Source organism: Mobula hypostoma, chromosome 12, assembly GCF_963921235.1.
Source record: "Mobula hypostoma chromosome 12, sMobHyp1.1, whole genome shotgun sequence".
NCBI classification, from domain to species: domain Eukaryota; kingdom Metazoa; phylum Chordata; class Chondrichthyes; order Myliobatiformes; family Myliobatidae; genus Mobula; species Mobula hypostoma.
The window spans coordinates 20641295-20665303 of NC_086108.1; the positions used below are offsets into that span (position 1 = coordinate 20641295).

Genomic DNA, 24009 nt, shown 5'->3' on the forward strand with positions numbered 1-24009 from the left:
GTATATTAAGAGCAAAAGGATTGTAAGGGATAAAATTGGTCCTCTTGAAGATCAGCGTGGTCGGCTATGTGCGGAACCAAAGGAAATGGGGGAGATCTTAAATAGGTTTTTTCCGTCTGTATTTACTAAGGAAACTGGCATGAAGTCTATGGAATTAGGGGAAACAAGTAGTGAGACCATGGAAACTGTACAGATCGAAAAGGAGGAGGTCCTTGCTGTCTTGAGGAAAATTAAAGTGGATAAATCCCTGGGACCTGACAGGGTGTTCCCTCGGACCTTGAAGGAGACTAGTGTTGAAATTGCGGGGGCCCTGGCAGAAATATTTAAAATGTCGCTGTCTACAGGTGAGGTGCCGGAGGATTGGAGAGTGGCTCATGTTGTTCCGTTGTTTAAAAAAGGATCGAAAAGTAATCCGGGAAATTATAGGCCAGTAAGTTTAACGTCGGTAGTAGGTAAGTTATTGGAGGGAGTACTAAGAGGCAGAACCTACAAGCATTTGGATAGACAGGGACTTATTAGGGAGAGTCAACATGGCTTTGTGCGTGGTAGGTCATGTTTGACAAATCTATTGGAGTTTTTTGAGGAGGTTACCAGGAAAGAGGATGAAGGGAAGGCAGTGGATATTGTCTACATGGACTTCAGTAAGGCCTATGACAAGGTCCCGCATGGGAGGTTAGTTAGGAAAATTCAGTCGCTAGCTATACATGGAGAGGTGGTAAATTGGATCAGACATTGGCTCAATGGAAGAAGCCAAAGAGTGGTAGTAGAGAATTGCTTCTCCGAGTGGAGGCCTGTGACTAGTGGTGTGCCACAGGGATCAGTGCTGGGTCCATTGTTATTTGTCATCTATATCAATGATCTGGATGATAATGTGGTAAATTGGATCAGCAAATTTGCTGATGATACAAAGATTGGAGGTGTAGTAGACAGCGAGGAAGGTTTTCAGAGCCTGCAGAGGGACTTGGACCAGCTGGAAAAATAGGCTGAAAAACAGCAGATGGAGTTTAATGCAGACAAGTGTGAGGTATTGCACGTTGGAGGGACAAACCAAGGTAGAACATACAGGGTTAATGGTAAGGCACTGAGGAGTGCAGTGGAACAGAGGGATCTGGGAATACAGATACAAAATTCCCTAAAAGTGTCGTCACAGGTAGATAGGGTCATAAAGAGAGCTTTTGGTACATTGGCCTTTATTAATCAAAGTATTGAGTATAAGAGCAGGAATGTTATGATGAGGTTGTATAAGGCATCGGTGAGGCCGAATCTGGAGTATTGTGGTCAGTTTTGGTCACCAAATTACAGGAAGGATATAAATAAGGTTGAAAGAGTGCAAAGAAGGTTTACAAGGTTGTTGCCGGGACTTGAGAAACTCAGTTACAGAGGAAGGTTGAATAGGTTAGGACTTTATTCCCTGGAGCGTAGAAGAATGAGGGGAGATTTGATAAAATTATGATGGTTATAGATAGAGTGAATGCAAGCAGGCTTTTTCCACTGAGGCACGGGGAGAAAAAAACCAGAGGACATGGGTTAAGGGTGAGGGGGGAAAAGTTTAAAGGGAACATTAGTGGGGGCTTCTTCACACAGAGAGTGGTGGGAGTATGGAATGAGCTGCCAGACGAGGTGGTAAATGTGGGTTCTTTTTTAACATTTCAGAATAAATTGGACAGATACATGGATGGGAGGTGTATGGAGGGATATGGTCCGTGTGCAGGTCAGTGGGACTAGGCAGAAAATGGTTCGGCACATCCAAGAAGGGCCAAAAGGCCTGTTTCTGTGCTGTAGTTTCTGTGGTTTCTATGGTTTCTATGGAGTGATCATCGTTCTAGTCAACATGATCTTTAATTATGCCAACTACTGGCTTCATTTATAATTAAATATTTAAATTAATTTGAACATTATGTATAGAATTTTTTAATTGTTTGTTGTAATTATACAAACAACCCATTGTGCCTCTCTTCCTATGCCCTTTTATGAAAAATACAGTAATAGATATGAAATAGACACAACTAATTTAAATGAAGGAAAAGACCAAGTTATGCATTATAAAGATCTTCATGTCTGGAACAGCATGAATGATACTCTATCCCCACTACCACAAGATTAGTAAAATGACTTTTGAAAATCAGAATTCAGAAAATCAGAATATCCTGCATCTATATTCTCAAAAAACTACAACTACATTCTCAAAAACAAATCATCCAACATATTAAAACATAATATCCCTTGCATGAAATAATAATTAATCCTTACAATCTTTCTTCCATTATCATTTTCTGATAGATTCCAACAATTCCTGCCAATTGGCATGTCTATTCCTATTTTCTATTTTCTTACATTCTTGAATAGCAGTATCACACCAACGTCTTCCAAACTGCAGGGAACTTTTCTCGAAATTAAGCAATTTTGAAAGAACTGCTACCAGTAACAACTTTTGGAACTAAATAATGCAGGGCAGAGCTTTTATTTCAATTATTTTTTTTTCAATACTTTAGTTATACAATAAAGCTCTAACAATCTGTTATTGAATTGTTCAGAAATCCTGATGGCTCAGCTCTAGTACATTGAGTGCTGATTCCCTCTCTCCTTTTAATACACCAGGGCTTTGATTCCTATAGCCACCATTTCTGGTGCATTCTTTAAGACACGAGGGCACCAGTCTTAGTGCTCCCTTAAAACTTACTGAGACCTTGTTTCCCATCTTGTCTTTAAATTCACTGATACCTATTATAATGATTTGACAGAATCCAATATGGCTCTGCATAAGCTGCTGAAAGATGGAAACAACAGACTTGAGACTGAGATAAATACTGGCAACATTACACTCAAGTGAGTTGACGCTGCATTTAAACCAGAATGTGACAGGAATTCTTGTCTAGTGCATCCTGCCGTTCACATAAGAAATAGGAGCAGGAGTGGGCCATCTGGCCCATTGAGCCTGCTCTGCTATTCAATAAGATGATGGCTGATCTGACCATGGACTCATCTCTACCTACCTGGCTTTTCCCCATAACCCTTAATTCCCTACTATGCAAAATATACATATTTTTTATTAATGAAGACTTATCACAGAGATGGTGTTTGGAAAAATATATGGAGCAATGGAGGCCAAGGGTAAATCACCCATGATTATATTGAAATGCAGATTAATCAGTCTACTCCAGCTCCTGATTATGTCTTTTATTTTTCAGTTCTTAGGTTAACTTAGAACTTTGCTTTTCCATTATTTCTAATATATTCGTGCCTCCTCTTGTGAAGACAGGTACAGACATTGTCAATTTCAATACTTTTCCCAGTGTTTAGACAACAAAAAAAATTACTTTTGCTCTTTGTTATTTTACATGCCTTTTGATGCATTTCTATTTCTGTGTCTGCATTTTACTCTATTCAGCTAACTATATACTGTGCACTTTAAAAAATATATTGCTAAATGTCAAGGAAGACTATAGACCTGACAGAGATTCCATTTTAGTTCATGTAAGTGTCATTGGCTGAAAACATGCTTCTGAGCTGTCTCCCAAGCCTCAAACTCAAGAAAATAAAGAAGTTACTGCAGCCTCTGTTGTTCATCATAATCTTGTGTATCTTCCAAATAGCTTCTGAGCAATAATACTCGTAACAATAAGTCTGATGTCATGTACTGTCAGAATTTTGCATTATGGATTAATGTCTTGTAGTCTTGTAGCTTTTGAAATGAGCAGCTTTGAAAATGCACATGCAGATATTGAAAATACTCAGTTCAAAACAAATTTTCTTATTGTTATATATTTCACTCAATTTTCTCTTTGGACAAACAGGCAACTATCAGAGTGCCTCCTTCACAACTACCAACAAGGATTAAAGGATAAATAAAATATACAGAGAAGAATTTTCTGGTGCACTCTTTAAGACACTAGGGCACCAGTCTTTCATATCAAATCAAGCATAAAAAGGAATAAGAGGGAAAGAAAGAATTATGAAATTACTAGATAGCAACAAAGACAGTATAATGATAAACATGATAAAGTCTGCAGATGCTGAATATCTAAAGCAACACACACAAAATGTCGGAGGAACTCAGCAAGTCAGGAACTATTTATGGGAATGAATAAACAGTCAATGTTTCAGGCCGAGACCCTTCTTCAGGACTGGAGAGGAAGGCGAAGATGCCATCTTGAAAATGTCGGGGGAGGAGAAGGAGATAGCTAGTAGATGATAAGTGAAGCCAGGTGGGTGGGAAAGGTAAAGGGCTGGAGAGGAAGGAATCTAATAGGAGAGGAGAGTGGACCATAGGAGAAAGGGAAGGAAGAGGGAACCCAGACGGAGGTGATAGGTAGATGAGAAGAGGTAAGAGTCCAGAGTGGGAATAGAAGGGAGGAAGGGGAGAGAATTCTTTTTTACTGTAAGGAGAAATCGATATTCATATAATCAGATTGGAAGCTACCCAGACAGAATATAAGATGTTGTTCATCCACTCTGAAGGTAGCCTCATCATGGCACAACAGAAGGCCATGACCCAACATGTCAAACGGGAATGGGAATAGTAATTGTAATGAAAGTGTTTGGCCATCAAATAAGTTCCTCTTTTGGCAGATGGAGCGGAGGTGTTTGACAAAGCAGCCACCCAGTTTTAAAATAGGTGTCACCAATGTACAGGAGGCAATTGACAACCCTAGCAGATTCCCAGGTGAAGTGTTGCCTCACCTGAAAGGAATATTCGGGCTCTGAAGGGAGGGGAGGAAGGAGGAGAATGGACAGGTGTAGCATTTAGCCGCTTGCAGGGAGATTAGTGGGGAGGGACGAATGGTCAAGGGAATTGCGGAGGGAATGATCCCCGTGGAAAGTGGAGAAAAATGGGAAGTAAAGGTATGTTTGGTGGTAGGATTGCTTTGGAAATGGCAGAATTTGCACAGCATAATAATAATTATGCCACATCTAAAGTCTGGCATGTTAAAAATCACCCTAAATAATATAAATTTGAAATGATAAAACTTTAAAATTGCGCTATTGATTTTTCAGGGCCAATGGGGTTGACTGGCAGTTGTTAATATTCATCCTGTTGCTAAAAGTGACTTTACCCTTCCAATAATTAGGCCTAAATTAGTCATCGAGTCATAGAGCACAGAAATAAGCCACTAGTTCCAACTTATCCCTTCCGACCGAGATTCCCACCCAAACTATTTCCATCTGCCCACCTTTAGCCCATATAACTCTTAACCTTTCCTATCCATGTACCTGCATGTTGTTAATGTACCTGCCTCAAACATTTCCTCTGGCAGCTCATTCCATGTGCTGACCATTCTCTGGGTGAAAAAGTTGCCAAAGCTCCTTTTGCATCTCTTTTCCCTCACCTTAACCTATACCATCTAGTTCTTGATTCCCCAACCATGGGAAAAATTATGCATTCACCTTACCAATGCTCCTCATGATTTTAAACACCTTTATAAGATCACCCCTCATTCTCCTAACCTCCAACTTGTTTAACCACTCCATAACTCAGTCCCTCAAGTCCCAGCAATATCCTCATAAATATTTTTGGTCAATGCTAAGAATAATCACCAAGGCTGAGAGGTAAATATTCCAGGATACTTAACTTTTAAAAGAACTAGGCAAGATCCAAAATAAGCCCCGTTGTAAAAATATAATGGGATAAAGGCAGTAGAGAGTAAGATAAAGGCAGTAGATAGCACAGAAACTAAAGATGCAAGATGAATTAGGTGAAGTACAGAAACAACAAGGGGCAAAAAATATTAATGGAAACTGACTGCAGATTTACAAACAACAGAGGTAATATGGTATATATCAGGAAATTCAAAGCACGTCATAACAGTAGTACAATAATCATGCACAACTTGAATTGGTTTGCAGGGCAACCCAAACTATCAGTAATTAAATGGAAGATTAATTTGCAGAATGTAGGAGAAGGTTTCCTTTGAGAGAACAGGCCACTTCCTTAGTATTATTAAATGAGCAGGATTTCATTAATAATCTGGTACTTAAGGGATTTTTTGTGGAAGAATGATCATTATAAAACAATATTTTATCTTAAAATGAAAGGTTTAATTCACTCTGAAACAGGGCCTTAAAACTAAATAAAGCAAATGTCAAAGGCCATGATGCACAAAATAGCTAACTGAGAAACTACATTAAATAGTAGAACAGTAAACAAGCAACTGCCAACATTTGTCAAAAAAGAATTTCTACATTATTTATTGCAAACATGTAGCCCAATATGGCACAAAAAAAGGGAAGGTGGGAATTAGAATTGGTTTATCATTGTCACATGTACCGAGATATTGTAAAAAATTTGTCTTGCATATTGTTTATATCGATCAAATCATCATGCAGTGCATTGAGGTAGAATAAGTGTAAGCAGTGCAGAATGAAGTGTAATAGCTACACAAAAAATGCAATACAGATAAACAATAGCTGGAAGATCATAACGAGGTTGATTGCGAGGTTAGACATCCATCTTCCTGCACAATGTAACCATACAATATTCTTCAAACAGCAAGGTAGAAACTGTCTTTGAGCCTGGTGGTACATACTTTTAGGCGTTTGTATCTTCTATCTGATGGGAGAGGACAGAAGAGAGAATGTCTGGGTGGGTCTTTTATTATGCTGTCTACTTTACTGAGACAACAAGAAGTACAGACTTCTTACTCTGACTGCTCATCTTTTTTATCCAGTACTGATGAAGTGTCACGGCCCGACATGTCGACTGCTTACTCTTTACCATTATTGCTGCCTTGCCTGCTGAGTTCCTCCAGCATTTTTTGTGTGTTGTCTGTGAAGGGGAGGCTGGTTTCCATGACATGCTGAGCTATGTCCGCAACTCTGCTGTCAGAGCAGCTTGTAACCAAGCTGTTATGCATTCAGATGGGATGCTTTCTATGGTGCATCAATAAAAATTGGTAAGAGCTTGATAGGGCCATGCTGAATTTCTTAAACCGCCTGAAGAATTAGAGGTGCTGGTGAGCTTTCTTAGTCATGGCATCTATATGGTTGGACAAGGAAAAGCTATTGACTACGTTAACTCCTAGGGACTTGGATCTCTCTGCCCTCCTTCCTGAAATCAAAGACCAGCTCTTATATGTTTGCTAACTTTGAGGGAAAGGTTGCGGTCACGATACCACTCCTCTCTATCGTCTTCTGGTACTTTGACTCAATGTTATCCAAGATCTAGACCACCACCGTGATACCACTTGCAAACTTGTAGAGGAGAATGCAATGGTGACTTACAAAAGAAGTTAAAATAGTATTCAATCAAAAGCATGAAAGAATTCAGCAAATTACTAAGAAATGAAAAGAGATTGAAAACATTTTCTTCATTGGTGAAAAAGAAAAGATCAGCTGTTTAATCTGGCTCTCATAAAGACTAACAAGTAGAGCCATTAAAGTAAATATTTTGTGTCAATTTTCATGAAAGACACAGACACCCAAATTTGATACATCTGTTGCAACTTTTTAAGTTTGCCAGCAGCAAAACCAATTACAGGGAAACCATTGGATGTAACTTGCTTAGATTTTCAAACGCCTTTTGATAAGGTGGCACACAAAAGTCTAATAAGTGAAATTAGATCATATAAACCCCAGTAAGTATAAACTTAATCTTTACTCACATGACAAATTAATGCAATTATATCCCTCCTTAAATTAAGACAAGGATACACTATGTGACATTACCATTACCTTGTAGCAAAACCTCCTGAGCTTTATACTGCAAATCCTTTGCAATAAAGGCCAACATTCCATTTGTTCTCCAATCCCCATCATACAAACTTTGCATAATATTATCTTCTACAGCATTCTGTAACAATATTCCACTTTTCCTTTCCTCCCACAAAAGAGCATAACTTTACATTTCCCAGAGTCAATATCCATCTCCTAAAAACAGTATATACACACTTTGATCACAGCAAAGCTCTGTGACCATGCCATACTTATGTAAATACCTGCCAGGAGGTATCACCGTAAACATGTCTGTAATTAGACCCAGCATGTGAGTGCTAAAGACAATATTAAGGTATTTCCAATGATATTCTGTAGAAAAGTATTAAGTGGATAGCTATCTTTGAAGCTACCCTGAAATCAGCCTTCAACCAATTCAGTGTACCATATGGATATTTTCTAGAAAATGTATGAAGTTTTATTCCATGTGCAACTCATCAGCAAATGAGTCAATCCATGTCTTAAAGTAGCAATAAGTGGCTAGTAACATGCCTGCCTTAAAGAACTAGGCAGAGAAATATAAATATCTAACAATCTACCTTTAACATTTAAAGGCTACATCATAGCCACGAATGCTATTATTAATTTTTAGGGGTCACTATTTACCAAAAACTCAACAGAACACATACAAAACACATACAAACTCTGTCTACAAGAACAGGTCAGGTGCTGGGTTTCCAGTAACAAGTGGCTCACCTCCTGATCCTCAAAGCTTTTACCACCTACCAGCACAATTTTCTGTAAAAGCAAAAAGATCACACAAATCTATGCCTATTTATTGTATCAATTTACCAATTATCCTACTAATTTATCTATCTTGTTGCAAATACTAGAAACATTCACACAAAAGCCTTCGATTTTGTATTTTTACTATGGTTTCTTGGTTCTGCACTCTTATGTTAAATGTTCTGTCTTTTCCTGTCAAAATCTAGAAACCAGACAATGGAAAATTGTATACATTGTCTGTTCTTCCAATGGGTGCGTGCTCATTTGTGCAAGGCTAATAAATGACATCTGTTGAGATCCAATATAGAAATATTGGAATCAAATCAGTGTTGGATGCAGAATGACATCACAAGCTGTTTAATTTGCTTGCTTCAGGTGGCACAAACTTCATGCACTGATGCCCTCCTCAATGCATATAAACAATAATCACCAAAGTAGAACCATCAGCAACTGTAATGTCTGTCTCTATACAGAGCAATTTTGCATCCACCGGCTAGTTAATTCTAGCAACACTACAAATTTTAATGAAAAGTATATTACAAAATTGTTGTGTTAAATGATTACTTATTTAAAGAAAATAAGCAATTATATCAGACTTGTCAGACTTACTGTTGAATTTGAACAATCATAAACATAACTCTAATATTAATTTAAACGCAAACAACAGGAATTCTGCAGATGCTGGAAATTCAAGCAACATATATCAAAGTTGCTGGTGAACGCAGCAGGCCAAGCAGCATCTATAGGAAGAGGCGCAGTCGACGTTTCAGGCCGAGACCCTTCGTCAGGACTAACTGAAGGAAGAGTGAGTAAGGGATTTGAAAGCTGGAGGGGGAGGGGGAGATGCAAAATGATAGGAGAAGACAGGAGGGGGAGGGATAGAGCCGAGAGCTGGACAGGTGATAGGCAAAAGGGGATACGAGAGGATCATGGGACAGGAGGTCCGGGAAGAAAGACAAGGGGAGGGGGGGTGACCCAGAGGATGGGCAAGAGGTATATGCAGAGGGACAGAGGGAGAAAAAGGAGAGTGAGAGAAAGAATGTGTGCATAAAAATGAGTAACAGATGGGGTACGAGGGGGAGGTGGGGCCTTAGCGGAAGTTAGAGAAGTCGATGTTCATGCCATCAGGTTGGAGGCTACCCAGACGGAATATAAGGTGTTGTTCCTCCAACCTGAGTGTGGCTTCATCTTTACAGTAGAGGAGGCCGTGGATAGACATGTCAGAATGGGAATGGGATGTGGAATTAAAATGTGTGGCCACTGGGAGGCATCACTTCACCTGTGAGTCGACTGGGGTGATATACTGCGTCCGGTGCTCCCGATGTGGCCTTTTATATATTGGTGAGACCCGACGCAGACTGGGAGACCGCTTTGCTGAACATCTACGCTCTGTCCGCCAGAGAAAGCAGGATCTCCCAGTGGCCACACATTTTAATTCCACATCCCATTCCCATTCTGACATGTCTATCCACGGCCTCCTCTACTGTAAAGATGAAGCCACACTCAGGTTGGAGGAACAACACCTTATATTCCGTCTGGGTAGCCTCCAACCTGATGGCATGAACATCGACTTCTCTAACTTCCGCTAAGGCCTCACCTCCCCCTCGTACCCCATCTGTTACTCATTTTTATGCACACATTCTTTCTCTCACTCTCCTTTTTCTCCCTCTGTCCCTCTGAATATACCTCTTGCCCATCCTCTGGGTCACCGCCCCCCCCCCGCTTGTCTTTCTTCCCGGACCTCCTGTCCCATGATCCTCTCGTATCCCCTTTTGCCTATCACCTGTCCAGCTCTCGGCTCTATCCCTCCCTCTCCTGTCTTCTCCTATCATTTTGCATCTCCCCCTCCCCCTCCAGCTTTCAAATCCCTTACTCACTCTTCCTTCAGTTAGTCCTGACGAAGGGTCTCGGCCTGAAACGTCGACTGCACCTCTTCCTATAGATGCTGCTTGGCCTGCTGCGTTCACCAGCAACTTTGATGTATGTTGCTCTAATATTAATTTCTGCATTTCTAAGAAAAAATACATTTGAATCTGAAAAAGATAACTCCCTCAAGAATATGAATATATAGTACATACCCTAAATAGCATTCAAATTTTAAAAAGTTACAGAGCCACACCATGAGGTTATGCTCCTTTTCTGCAGAGGTGATTAATTAACGCTCACTTCTTAAGAGTAGTTATTGTCATGGATATCTAAGATATAGATATATATTTTGTCGCTTTCCTGATTGCCATAAAATAGCCAAATATAATATCACCTCCAAATATAAGGTGACTACTTCACAAGACATTTTAAAGAAAATGTAATAGTTGCCAGAACTAACTATAATTGCATCTGATTTGCAGACACACTGTATGGAATATGGCAGTGACACTTCGGTAACATTGTCAATAACTTTAGACATTAAAATTAGCTACCTATTGTTCAGGTCTTCAGGAAACCAGAAACAATACAATGGACAAGTACAATTCATTTACCAGCAAGATCTTCCCTTGACGCAGTGGACTGCGGTGTACTGGTGCCAGGCTCAATTCTTAACGACAGTCTGTTGGAGAAAGATGTGACAGGTAAGATTGTGGGGAAAAAAGCCAAGGCAAAGGTGTAAACATGTTGCAAGTATGAATAAACTGCATGCCGGAAATAGGAGAGCTGTCTACCCCCATGACAGTACCTGCCAAATCCACAAACTTTATCAGCTAGGACAAGAGCAACAAAAGCACAGTACCTCACCACCTAGAAATTGACTCCAAGCCACACACCATGTTGACTTGGAAATACACTGTACTGCCATTCCTTAATCATTATTCGATCAAAATTCTGCAACTCTTTCTGTGATAGTGTTGTGGGCATACCCACACCTCAAAGACTGCAGCAGTTCAAGAAGACAGATACCACCACCTTCTCAAGGGTGTCTAAGGATGGACAATTAAATGCTGGCATAACCTGCAAAGCCCACATTTGCTGAATGAATAACAAAAATGAAAAATATTTGTAGATATTAGAGCACAATGCATCATTCAGCAAGCTTGGAGTACATAGAACATAGAGTAATACTGCACAGTACAGGCTCTTCAGCCTATGATGTTGTGCCGATCTTTTAACCTTTTAACCTATTCCAAGATCAACTTAACCCTACCTTCATATAATAAGCCCTCCATATACTTACCATTCTCTGTGTAAAAAACCTACCTTTCACAATGTTTCAGATCGAAAGCCTGCATTAGGACTGAGGGTGGAGGGACAAGATGGCCAGCATAAAGTTAAAGAGAGTGGTGAGAAAGGATTCTGAGGTGATTGGTAGAATGGAAGGTGAGAGGCATCTATCAATCCTCCAACTTCACCCCTGTTCACCTCCACTACTTGACCCTAGCTGCCCATCATTTTTCACCCATTCTCAGTCCATCAATTTCCGGTGGGGTCATCTACAAATTTATAGATCACTTTGGAGCTGTGCTTAGGTATAGAGAGAGTAGAAAAGGGGCTAAGCATGAAGCATGATAACAGCCCATGTCAATTGTCAGTGAGGGGGAGATGAGATTCCTCTAATGATAGTGGTCTCCCAAGTAAAGAACTGAAGGGTCCAATTGCAGAGGGAGTTAGGGAGGCCCAGGTCTTGGAATTTGATGATATCACTAGACAACAAATTAACTTTTATTGAATATAATGTGTTTAACTGCATAAGGGTTCTGGCACCTTGCAGTTAAGTTCAGCTAAGCTAAAAGTAATTTTTTAAATAACTAAATAATGATTTTTGTTTGTAGTCAGTATCTAAGGCTTCTCCCTTAAGTATCCAAGAATAATCAGCTAGTATTCACGGATTCCAGTTGCCCTGATACTGCTTCTCCATGACTGCAATATCCTGGTAAAACCTTTCACCATGCTTGTCACTGACAACACCAAGACTTTGCAGGGAAGAAGTCTAAATGGGAATGCAGAAAATTAATCTTCAGTGATATGTTGCACTTCATGATTCTGTATGCTTGAAACATGTTGTTAACCAGCTGCACATAGTTTCCTGCTCTGTAGTTGCCAAGAGAATTTTCTACGACATCCTTCCATGCAATTTTCTCTGGTCCCTCTAGAAGTACTTTGAATTACCTGTCATTGATAACCTGTTTAATTTGTGGACCAACAAAAATGCCTTCCTTAATCAAAAAATAACATGTTGCAACATACATTGGATGGGTCAAATCCAATCTACCATATAAGAGATGTTAGACACTCCCAAATGCTGAGTCAGCCTACTCCCACCATTTATTCCACTGCTTATCTGGAGCTCATTCCCTCACCGACCCCATGACAGCCTGATAGGCCACATTCATCATGAGAAGCAGAGTGAGGCCATCAGTGTATTGAGGCAGGATTACCTTCCTGCCAAAATCTGGACAGCAAGCAATGAGCAATTTGCTCTGACTGTAGTTACCATGAGATCTGCCGGGAAAGTGGAATCCCTGAGAGCTTGAGGGAGAGAATGAGAATGAAGGAGAGAGTGGGAATTATGGAGGGAGGGGTGGGGCAAGGGTAAACAAACAAGAAGAAGGTGAAGTTGCAGAAGGAGGAAGAGAGAGAGGGAATAGAGAAAGAAAGAATGAGGAGGTGGCAAAGAGAATTGGGGATGTTGCAAAATGGAAGTGGAAGGAAAGAGAAACAGGCACGTAGAGAGAGAGGTTTCATGCATCTTTGAATGTCTTTAACGGAAACAAATTTTACTGCTCTGCCTGGAACTGGATCCCACCTGGTATTAAATCATATCATTTGTATCATCCAGCATCATATCATTTTGACATGGTAATCAGCACCCAGAGCAGCAGGGACTGTCAAACCTGGACTGGATCCAGAGACTTCTGCCCAAATTACATTTCTCTTCCCTTGCAGCATTTCATCTAAAACAGTTTAGGATTGAGTGTAACCTCCATATCTGATTGGAAATCACACAATTGCTGGAAGTAGGGCATAAAAAAATCCAGAAGATACAAAAGGCCAGAATTGGAGGACTAGTGAAATATTACAGAGACAATCACGAAAGAACTGAACATTATGATTTTAAATTGCATTAAAATTATAAAATCCAAACATTTTCCATTGAGCAATTCATTTTAAGGTAGTTTTCCTTTGAATCATTAAAAAATGCTGGCATTTGATTGTTGTTTAGCAGTGTGATTAAAAGTGCTGTTAATTTTAAATGTGAAAACTGCTTTGAATTTCTCAACTGCCCTATATAACAGTGAGATTAATCATACTGTCTAAACATTGTTATTACAATTTTAGTAGAAACAAAATATTGGATCATGTGCAATTATAGTCTGTCAAATCAAACATGGTATTACACATACCTCCTGAAAGGATTGGTCTCAGTCCATTTGTCAACTTTGTTTTATGAATTACTGAACTCTATTTTAGAAAAGATGAAGATTATACTTTGTCTCTGTGGTTTTAACCACTGAGTGCTGGTAATTGGCATAGTGACATAGCTCCAGCAACATGCAAATCCAATCATGAGCTTTGGTGTTGTTTGGGTGGAGTTTTCATATTATCCCTTTAATTGTGTGCTTTCTCCCAAGTGTTCCAGTTTCCTCCCACATCCTGAGACATACTGGTTGGTAGGTTAATCGGCTATTGTAAGCTACCCATAGTACAGGTGAGTGACAGGAGAATTAGAGGGGAGCTGAAGGATTTGTGAGAGAGAACAGGTACAGAGAATTAAGTTGGGGAATTGTGTGGGATTGAAGGAATGCTTTGAGAGTCAGCATAGACTCTACAGGCTCCCCTTCTATGTTGTAAGAAAATATCATTTATGATTATTACAAAGCTTTTTTAAGGTACAATTGTTTCAAAGATTCTGAGATGAAAGTGCAGAATAGGTTAAATAAAAGGTGCACAGCCAATTAGATGGATGATATGATACTTCAAGTACATTAAGCAACAAATATTATTTAGATAGATTTACAGTTCAAACAGTTCCTGACATCTATTCCCTGTGAATGCAGAACAGAGTATATCTGGTGGAATTTGATTGTAAACAGGTGGGACAACGGAATCACAAACAAGAGAAAATCTGCAGATGCTGGAAATCCAAGCAACACACACAAAATGCTGGAGAAACTCAGCAGGCCAGTAGCATCTATGGAAAAGAGTATAATCGACGTTTCAGGCCGAGATCCTTTGGCAGGACTGGAGAAAAAAGATGAGTCAGAGGTAGAAGGTGGGGGAGGGGAGGACGAGACATGGTGATAGGTGAAACTGGAGGGGGAGGGGGAGGGGTGAAGTAAAGAGCTGCGAAGTTGATTGGTGAAAGTAGTACAGGGCTGGAGAAGGGAGAGTCTGACAGAAGAAGCCAGAGGGCCATGGAAGTTACAAAAGGGGAGGAGCACCAGCAGGAGGTGATGGACAAGAGGAAATGGGGAATGGTGAAGGAGATGTGAGATGGGAGGTGGGAGGTGGCATTATCAGAAGTTCGAGAAAATCAATGCTCATACCATCAGGTTGGAGGCTACTCAAACAGTATCTAAGGGGTAGCTCCTCCAACCTGAGAGTGGCCTCTTCGCAACAGTAGAGGAGGCCATGAAGAGACATGTCGGAATGGGAATGGGAAGTAGAATTAAAATGGCTGGCCACTGGGAGATCCCATTTTTCTGGCGGATGGAGCAGGTGCTTGGTGAAACAGTCTCCCAATCTACGTTGGGTCTCACTGACATACAGGAGGCCACACTGGGAGCACTGATACAGTAGATGACCCCAAAAGTCGCACAGGTGAAATGTTGCCTCACCTGGATGGACTGTTTGAGGCCCTGAATGATAGTGAGGGAGGAGGTGTAGGGGCAAGTGTAGCACTTGTTCTGCTTGAAAGGGTAAGTGCCAGGAGGGAGATCAGTGGGGAGGGACGAATGGACAAAGGAGTTGTGTAGGGAGCAACCCCTGCTGAAAGGACTAACCAATCAGGAAGGACAGCCGACGGGATAAAAATACCACCAGACTAGACATTCCCAGGCATCATCCCTGATAAAGGTGGCAGAATTTGTCATTGAACATTGGTTAAAATTGATACCTGTACCCAGCTGGAAGCCTGAGAAGAGTTTAATCGTCACATACTCTGGCAAAGTAGATGATACAGTGACTCCTCCCACCTGCAGAAATGACAGCAGCTAGGGCATCGGTAAACAAATTTAAGAATCTGTTGCATGGTACTGCTTTGTGAAACACTTTCCGCACCAGGTCTCAAAAGTAAAGAAGGAGGTGTCTCACATAAAGAGACCTCCACTAGAAACCTTCTTCATTGCTACATGGAAAAACAAACTGCCATGACTTATCCACAGGGCAGACCAGGGTAAAGAAGTGTACAATGTGCAAGAGCAGCCTGTACAAGAACCACCTCAGCACTCCATGAAATGGCACAGTGGGTACCTCTTTAAGGGCTGCTCATGTTGTGTGGGTCTAGTTCCTGAAAAGAATTTTGGGCATTGAGTCAGAAAAGTAATTTCTGCTGAGCAGGGGATGGTGTAACCCAGGTTAATTAAACCCAAAGACGTAATGTTAAAAAGCTCCACTTGTGGAGGAATGAAAACTAGGTTTATCGAATTTTTTTTTTGAAAAAGGAGAATTTGGAAAATAAAGCTATACAAGAACAAGACATAGTTGACGCGGGTGCGGACCAACAAGAGAAATGCAGCAAACTATTAGAAAAAAAAGATATAAAGTATTAAAGGTGGAATTAGTAGTGAGCATCTCTACCCTACCTACTTCAAAACCTCAGGGTGAAACCCCTGGAGGGGAGATGATATCGATAAAAGGTTTACTGAAACTATGGCTATAACTAGCAGCAACTCTAGCGAGACAATATCTGCAGAGATAAGTGTCCAAGATCTCTACTGTGTAATCGGTAATTAGTTCTGCTCAATCATACCAAGGAAATTAGTCAGGTTTTTTTTTTGGTGTATGTATTGTGAATCATCTTTCCATGGATGACCCACTATTTCATCCAATGAACCAAGAAAAAAGATGGCAAGCCACCCAAAATGGAAGAAGCAGCATGGGAGTTAAATATTTAATGATGTATATCCTGTATATCGGTGAGAACCAATGTAGATTGGGAGACCGCTTCGCCAAGTACCTCTCCTCTGTTCACCAGAAAAGAAAGGATCTCCCAGAGGCCACCCATTTTAATTCCACTTCCCATTCCCATTCCGATATGTCCATCCTTAACCTCCTCCACTGCCGTGATGAGGCCACACATTTAGGTTGGAGGAATAACACCTTATATTCTGTTTGGGTCGCCTCCAACCTGATGGCATGAACATCAATTTCTCAAACTTCCAGTAATGCACCCCAGCCCTCCTCTTTCACTATTTCCCATCCCCTTTTCCCTCTCTGACCTATCTCCTTGCCTGTCCATCGCCTCCCTCTGGTGCTCCTCCTCCACTTTTCTTTCTTCCATGGCTTTCTTTCTCTTTCACTGATCAACTTCCTAGATCTTTACTTCATCCTTCACCCTCCACATTTCACCTATCACCTTGTGTTTCTCTCTCCCCTCCCTCCACCTTTTAAATCTACTCCTCAGCTTTTTTCTCCAGTCCTGCCGAAAGGTTTTGGCCCAAAACGTCAACTGTACTCTTTTCCTAGATGTTGCCTGGCCTGCCGTGTTCCTCCAGTATTTTGTGTGCGTTGCTTGGACTTCCAGCATCTGCAGATTTTCTCTGGTTTGTAATCAGAATCAGAATCAGGTTTAATATCACCAGCATATGTTGTGAAATTTATAAACTTTGCAGCAGCAGTAAAATGCAAAACATGATAATAGAGAGAAAAAGAAAACTATGAATGACAGTAAATATATATATATATAATTTTAAATAGATCAATTAAATATGTAGTGCAAAAAAATTTTTTTAAAAAGTAATGTGGTAGTGCTCATGGCTTCAATATCCATTCAGAATTCAAGTGACGGGGGGAAGAAACTGTTCCGGAACTGTTGAAAATGTGCCTTCAGGCTTCTGTATCTCCTTCCTGATGGTAGCAATGAGAAGAAGGCATTTTTTGGTTTTGGAGATCCTGAATCATGGATGTCACCTTTCTGAGGAACTGCTCCTTGAAGATGATCTGGATACTACGGAGGCTAGTGCCCATGATGGAGCTGGATAATTTTACAACTCTGCAGCATACTTTGATTCTGTGCAGTAGATTGCAGTCCCGCCACCCGCCCCCCCCCCATCCCACCCACCATACGAGATAGTGAAGCAGCCAGTTAGAATGCGCTCCTGGATAATCTGTAGAAATTTGCAAATCTCACATTATATCATCATGGAACTGGAATGGGAGAGAAGGCATGCAGCCCTCTATGTTGAGGGGCAGCCAAGGAAACAAGAGAAAAGGTTGATAAGAGATTAGTAACATTTGGGTCACCGAATTGCCAACTACGTCCAATAAAAGAAAGCCTGTCCCCCTGAGTAATTACACTCTCATCACCATGTAAATACGCTGGCTACAAAAATAAATCAAAGGCTGTGCATCCTTCATCAAATGACTCATTTTCTGTTGGCTTAAGTGTTTTTCAATATCTGGAATGTGAAGTCTGGAGTGTGATAAGATGTTTTCCACCTTCCTGGATAAGTGCAGCTCTACTAACACTCAAGAAACAGCACTACCCAAGTAACCTGCTTGACGGCATAATCAATCATCCTAAACATTCCCAGCGTGTGGAGGTTTTAATGAGTACAGTGAGTACACTGAAAATTCGCATCTACTTTACTCCAGAAGCATTTTCCAAAACTGTACAACCCCATCAACAAGAATTATAAGGGCTTTAGGTGCATGTGAACACCACACGACCCATGGGGTTGTCTCTAAGTTGCATACAACCCTTATTTGGAAGAACAATCTAAATCCTGCAATTCATAGTTGACAGAATTACTTAATAGAAGAACCAAAGCTGGTCAATAAGTTAGCTTACCATCATTTTATCATCAGCAATTAATAAATGCTGGTCTTACCAGTGGTACCCAGATACCAAAAATGAATAAGAGAAGTGTTTATCTAAGTCACTAAACTGAGTTGTAAGTGGCAATGGTGTCAACACAGATCCCTGGGTCAGTGTGCTGGTTGCAGTCCTGATAAAACAAAATATCTGTTTATCCCAACACTGAGCAGCTGGACTTGTGAGCTACAACTCTTACATGGTAACCTTTGTGTAGTACCTGAATTGGAATTCTGAAAACAATACATTCAAAAGTTCTTCTTATTTTTATCCTGCAAGATACATTCTCAGAGACTAATAAGTTTATAAGCCACAAGTTCCCTTTGATAAAATCATGTTCAATCTGATAATCATGTAACGTTCTGCACCAGAACTCACAAATCAAACCAGTCACGCACACAATTAGAGCAGGGATGTTAATATTGAAAAAAGATGTAACACAAAGCACTTCAGATATAATTTAATGGATTGAATTTTTAAAAAAGAGAATTATTAAAAGTTTTTGTGCTGCTGAACTACTACTGCCTCCATCCCCAAAACAAATATGGCAATTGGTTATCAAATGACTGCAACAAAAATAACTAAGCATATTCTTCTTCTTGGGAGGGGAGGAGAAGATGGTGGTGCGACGCAGCACGCACGGCCGCTCCAAAATGATGTCGTATTTGTAAGTAGGATGCTGTGCACAATCCTGATTTGATGGAGGCAGACGTGAGAAACACGGAGGAACATCTGGAGAAACCTTCTGAAATGCCTGCTTCGCTGCCGCTGCTACCGTGCGATCGAGAATCTCCGGAGGGGAAGGCCCCAAATCCTCGGCTTTGCCTACTGCCTGTTGCCGGGACCGGGGTCGAAGCGCTCGGCAGAGATAGTGCTCAGTGTCGGAGGCTCAAAGTTTTCGGACGGACTCAAGAGTCTGTTGTGGTCGGGTGCTTCCAGGGTGCTGCATCAGCAAGTTTGTGGTGCTGGAAGCTCATGGCAGGGAGAGTTTTTCTTCCTTCTCCATCTGCGTGAGATGATGGGACTTTCGAGAGACTTTGAGACTTTTTTTACCGTGCCCAAGGTCTGTTCTTATCAAATTACAGTATTGCTTTGCACTGTTGTTATAATATGTTATAATTATGTGGTCTTTGGCAGTTTTTCAGTCTTGTTTGTCTTGTGTTTCTGTCGTATCATTCTGGAGGAACATTGTATCATTTCTTAATGCATACATTACTAAATGACAAAAAGAGAGTGTCCTCATAATCTAATTGTCTGCAATTGTGTCCGTCTTTGTGCATAATTCTGTCAGTTTTTTTGAAGTTCATCCAGCAATTTAGTAGAACTATATTTATGAATAAATAAACGCAGCTGGGTCACTGGTTTAATTTCTTATTCAAACATACATTCTCTACTGTTCCTAACATATGTGTCAATCTAGATAAAATGCTCAAAACTCTGATATGGTTATATTTTATAACTGATATTTTATTTGCAAGATGATGATTTTTAAATGAGGAATAGTACCATTTAGATACAGTGATGTCTTCAAAACCATTGAAACCCGTTATCTTTCCTCCACAAACTAATCAACAAAATTCTGTTTCAGGGAGTTATGGACTTGAGAATGGGGAAAAATAAATATCTTTCAGTATGCATTCATTAGCTGATCCTAGCTGCTTTTGTTAGAACATGCTTCAGTGTTAAATTTCTACCTTGCTCAAGAAGAATGTGAACGTTAGCTGCTTTACTGCAATGTTAAATTACTTTTTTAGGAAGGCTTATATTGAAAGGAAAATCATACTCAGAAACAAGAAGACTTACTTATAATTGTCATCTTCAACAAATTTCTGAAGTTCTTCAATGTATTGCACTGAATTCAGGTATTTCTGAACATGAGGCAACAAGGGGATATCTAAAAATACAACCAACAAAAAAGAGAAAACATATCATACATTTTTCTGGGGGGATTTAAAATTTATTCGCAGAAGAATTTGCTCAAGAAACTCACCATAATCGCAAGACTGCTGAAGATCAGAAATGATCCTCAAAATATTGTTCATTAGGTTCGATCTTTGTTCACACTCTATGATGCTGTGGGTGGATGGGTATGCAGAGTCAATATATGTCAAATCAGACAAATAAATGCCTGTAAAATAGAAAGAATACAAAAGATATGATAAACTGAAAATAGGCTAACATCAAAAATGAAATGCTAAAAAATTTAGGGAAATCAGAGCAATGCACTTAGATGTGGACATGGATATCAAAATAGAGAAACAGATTACATCCTTTTTCAGTTTCCAGTTATCACCAGAAAATGAAAATACTGTTACACAGTAGCTGATGGCATAAACTCTAATGTCTTGCAAAAGTTTGATAAGTTTACTGAATCACCCAAAGTAGTGCAACATAGACAGAATCATACAGCATGGAAACAACCCAATCAGCCAACCGTGTCCATACAGATCAACAGGTACCTATTGGTATTAACACCACCTTCCAATACTTTGCTGATAGCAAGGACTGTAGCCCTCCATAATGAGATAATTCAAGTGTTTGTCTAGTCATTTCTTTAATGCTGTCAGCAACTCTGGTTCCACCCCTTTCTCCAGCAGTGCATTCCAGGGACTCAATCATTCTCTGCGTGAAAAAGGTACCCTCTAAAGTTGCTACCTCTTGGTGATGTGAAATTACCTTCTTCAAGAAATGGTTTGTAGAAGTAATTAACTTATCAGACCCTTCTGAGGACAATAAACCAATATCGCGGAGCACTGAAGCACTATGCACAATAAAAGGCCATTTGATCATCAAGCACTCATTTACACTATTCTTATTTTATTCCTAATACATTTCCATCAACTACCAGTGATGCTACAACTGCACTTGCATTGTAAATACAATTCATAATAGCTGAATATCTAAATAAATGACACATGGAAGGAAAACACAGATCCCTGTGAAACCTATTTAGTGTCAAGGAAGGCATTCAAACTCAACACAGAACACTGGAGGACAAGTGAGGATTGAACCCAGATCATAGAGCTGTGAGGCAGCAGATCTCTAGATGCACCACTACGCTATTGATGAAAAATTGATTTTAGTTGAAAAACAATGATTAGAGAAATATGGGATTAATACAGAAAACCTTTTTTTTGTTTTGTTGATTAATTTACTGTAGCACTGACTTGAAGACACAGAGTCATAGAAACATACAATGCAGAAGTGTGCACTCTCTTTGATATGAATGTGCACAAAGACATGCATAGAGGTAAGGCAATTTTTTTTCAGATTCAGCTGACAGACATCCTCAAAGGCTGATAAAAATAAAATCTTCATTGAGGTAGACTCTTGTTAAGTAAGTGATTAAAAGGTTATTGAAATGTAGCAGATAGGAATCAAGATAAGGAACATCACTGAATGTCAAGGTGATGCCAAACTATGGTCTTTGTTGAGGTTGTGACTCAGAGTTGCTTTTTTAGGTTTATAAGGTTGGTTTGGGGACAGAGTGGGGAGTTAGAGATAATGTTAGAGTTTAAGGACAGAGGTGGGGGTATTAATGGTTATATCGGAGTCCAGGCCTCTGCTCTGTGCTCTGCATTCTGCACTCGAAGGCCAGTGACACGGACTTGAAACAAAGGACAGCTGTGGACGGATGTTGGGCTAGAAAACGCTGTGGATAAAGTCCATTAAGGACAAGTGTTTGATCCAATACCCCCCACCCAAGGTTGGTGAGTCCTCCCAGGTCAACAGCACCCAGGATTGGAGGTCCTTGCAGGCTGGAGGAATGAGGGCCTATGGCCCCCAGGTGGGCAAGTCAGATATTCTGTAGTTAGGGGGTATCCTATCATTGGCGAGTGCTGGTGTCAATACTGTAGATCAAAGCACAAAGATTGAAGACCAAAATTGGTGAGTCCTGAAGTCGCTGCCTAAAAGCCAAAGTCCTGGGACTGCGAGTCCACTGGGGAAGTTGGAGGCTCGACATCTATGGGTCAGCAAGTCCATTGCAAGTTGGAGGCTGGAGGCAGCCTGTCCTGGGGCTGTAGAGGTAGTGTGTGTGTGTGTTGATTGGAGGGAGTAAAGGGGCTTGTTTTTGCTGTTTTTTGTTGCTGTTGTTCTACTGTTCTTGTTGCTTATGTTGTTCTGCTAAATATTGTGGGTATGCTATGTTGGTGCCTGCACAAGGACTCCCAAGACCCTTTGCATCTCTGCATTTTGAATTCTCTCCCCATCTAAATAATAGTCTGCCCACTTATTTCTTCCACCAAAGTGCATGACCATACATTTTCCAACATTGTATTTCATTTGTCACTTCTTTGCCCATTCCCCTAAACTATCTAAATCTCTCTGCAGGCTCTCCGTTTCCTCAACACTGCCTGCTCCTCCACCTATCTTTGTATCATTGGCAAATTTAGCCACAAATCCATTAATACTGCATTCCAAATCATTGACATACAGTGGTCCCAACACCGACCCCTGTGGAACTCTACTGGTAACCAGCAGCCAGCAGAGTAGGATCCCTTTATTCCCGCTATCTGTTTTCTGCTGATCAGCCAATGCTCCACCCATGCTAGTAACTTCCCTATAATTCCATGGGCTCTTATCTTGCTAAGCAGCCTCATGTGTGGCATCTTGTCAAAGGCCTTATGAAAATCCAAGTACACCACATCTACTACATCTCCTTTGTCTACCCTACTTGTAATTTCCTCAAAAAAATTGCAGCAGGTTAGTCAGGCAGGATTTTCCTTTCAGGAAATTCCGGGTACTCCGTAATCTCATCCCTAACAATCGATTCCAACAACTTCCCAACCACTGATGTCAGGCTAACAGGTCTATAGTTTCCTTTCTGCTGCCTTCCACCTTTCTTAAATAGCGGAGTAACATTTGCAATTATCCAGTCATCCAGTACAATGCCAGTATCTATTGATTCATGAAAGATCATTGTTAATGCCTCCGCAATCTCTCCAACTACTTCCTTCAGAACCCGAGGGTGCACTCCATCAGGTCCAGGATATTTATCCACCCTCAGACCATTAAGATTCCTGAGCACCATCTCAGTCATAATTTTCACTGCACATACTTTGCTTCCCTAACATTCATGAATGCCTGGTATACTGCAGACGTCTTCCACTTGAAGACTGCTGTAAAATATGCATTTACTTCCTCTGCCGTCTCTGCATCTCTCTTACAATATCTCCAGCATCATTTTCTATTGGTCCTATATCTACCCTCGACTCTCTTTTACCCTTTATATACTTAAAAATGCTTTTCGTATCTTCTTTGATATTAGTCTCAAGCTTCCTTTCATAATTCATCTTTTTCTTCCTTATGACCTTCTTAGTTTCCTTCTGCAAGTTTGAAAAGCTTCCCAATCCTCTATCTTCCCACTAACTTTGGCTTCCTTGTATGCCCTCTCTTTTGCTTTTACTTTGGCTCTGACTTCACTTGTCAGCCATGGTAGTGTCCTTCTTCCATTCGAAAATTTCTTCTTATTTGGAATATTTCTGTTTTGCACTTCCCTCATTTTTCGCAGAAACTCCAGCCATTGCTGCTCTGCTGTCTTTCCTGCTAGTGTCCCTTTCCAGTCAACTTTGGCCAGTTCCTCTCTCATGCCATTGTAATTTCCTTTA

At 40.5% G+C, this 24009-nt stretch overlaps 1 protein-coding gene across 9 annotated transcripts in view; it reads right to left on the minus strand.

Moving 5' to 3' along the window:
* The window catches only part of ralgps2 (Ral GEF with PH domain and SH3 binding motif 2), a 566060-nt gene that overhangs the window by 122234 nt on the left and 419817 nt on the right, over positions 1-24009 (minus strand). For all 9 annotated transcript variants that reach the window (XM_063063724.1, XM_063063722.1, XM_063063726.1 and 6 more), the window contains 3 exons: positions 20391-20528; positions 20204-20294; positions 10914-10981 (listed from right to left, as the gene is read on the minus strand). In XM_063063724.1, coding sequence (XP_062919794.1) covers positions 10914-10981; positions 20204-20294; positions 20391-20528 — 297 coding nt within the window. The remainder of the gene's footprint in view (positions 1-10913; positions 10982-20203; positions 20295-20390; positions 20529-24009) is intronic.